General features: G+C 57.2%; 2 protein-coding genes across 2 annotated transcripts in view, besides 1 other annotated feature; both read left to right on the top strand.

Annotated features, from left to right (window-relative positions):
- Positions 1-342, top strand: TraAM80_09999 (uncharacterized protein; the record flags this gene model as incomplete). Its single annotated transcript, XM_029386651.1, has 1 exon — positions 1-342. A coding segment is annotated over one exon (342 nt), but the record flags the coding sequence as incomplete, so codon positions are not given.
- Positions 343-363: 21 nt separating this feature from the next.
- Positions 364-402: a sequence feature (A-rich).
- A 367-nt stretch (positions 403-769) lies between these two features.
- The window catches only part of TraAM80_09998 (trans-sialidase), a gene marked incomplete at both ends in the record, with an annotated part of 678 nt that continues 93 nt past the window's right edge, over positions 770-1,354 (top strand). The window contains one exon of the mRNA XM_029386650.1: positions 770-1,354. This exon is cut by the window's right edge and continues 93 nt beyond it. Within this exon, the coding sequence (XP_029233491.1) occupies positions 770-1,354 (585 nt within the window).

Below are 1,354 nucleotides of genomic sequence, written 5' to 3'. Positions count from 1 at the left end.
ACAAAAGATGGACGCCAGGCGGGGACAACTCCACAGAATTCTCCTGCAGTTGGTGCTGCTGCTGCTGCTGGCGATGCTCAGGCTGGGCAGCCCACTGCGGAGGATGGCGGCGACACGCAAACCTCCGTTTCTGCGGTGTCAGCGGGAGCAGCACCTGACAAGGCGGCTGGTGCACCGAAGGGCAGTGCGAAGGCAACGGCAGATCCGCAAGCTGCCGACACCACCCACACAGCGACTGCGACAGCCGACAGTGACGGCAGCACCGCGGCCTCGCACTGCACCTCCCCCCTTGCGCTGCTTCTTCTTGCGTGTGCGGCGGCTGCTGCGATGGCGGTCGTGTGAGGGAGCGGTGCGCAGCTCGTCTTGTTTTTTTGTTTTTGTTTCTCTTTCTTTTTGTGTGTTGCACGTTGGTGATGTGCAGACAGCAGAAGCATGAGTACGCATGTAGCCACACGCCTGTTTGAGTTGCCTTTTGCTTTTGTTTGTTTTCTTCTGCTGCCGCCTCCTGCCCACCTCCCGCTGGCTGGAGGGGGATAAAAGCGGCAACCATGGGGGCGGGAGGCAGTGTGTACATGCCGAATGCCATGCCCAACCCACTGCAGTCGCTACTCTTTCCTCTGTGCCTCATCACTTCCCCCCCCACCTCCCCACACACACACAAAGGCAGAAGGAGGGAAAGATAGACGACCAAACGCTTCTCGCTGCTGTGCGCTTCGAGGGCCCTGCAGTCACCACCAGCAACACATACGCCACGCACCGCCCACACAACATGCCCCGGCAGCTGTTTTTCTGTGAGGTGCTGCTCCTCTGCATGCTGTTGATATGCTGCGGCGGCAGTGGTGTTGCGGCCGGTGACCAAGAGGATGCTTCGGGCCCATTTACAGGGACGACACCGATAACTGGTGCTAAATGGAAGGAAATTGAAGTGTCTGGCGCATCCGTCACTTTGCTGCGTGTCCCCAGCCTTGTGAGGGTTGGGGATGATGTGTTTGCCGTTGCTGAGGCTCAGTGCAAGAAGTTGGAAGATGGCAGCAGCTTTACTGGCATCGTGTCGGTGCCCCTCAATCAAATTGATGATTCCGCAAAGGAGATCCCGACGACAGACGCACGTGTCTTTTGCACACATTTTGAGGAGACAAGTGGTGCGGCTGGCAGCAATGCAGCGGAGATAATGCAGCCAACGACAATGGCAGTTGACAGCGATGTCTACATGCTGCTGGGAAACTACAGCCGCACAGAGTCTGAATCTCAAGGCCCCGGTAAAGGTGGCTTGGGGCTGTTGCTGGTGAAGGGAACAGTCAGTGGAAATAATGAAGAAGCAAAGAGAATTCAATGGGATAGGACTGCCGTATTG

This window comes from Trypanosoma rangeli (genome assembly GCF_003719475.1).
Source record: "Trypanosoma rangeli strain AM80 chromosome Unknown Tra_15.4_contig_00753, whole genome shotgun sequence".
NCBI classification, from domain to species: Eukaryota; Euglenozoa; class Kinetoplastea; order Trypanosomatida; family Trypanosomatidae; genus Trypanosoma; species Trypanosoma rangeli.
Note: the sequence above shows the minus strand (reverse complement) of the source record. Positions and strands in the feature narration are given on the sequence as shown.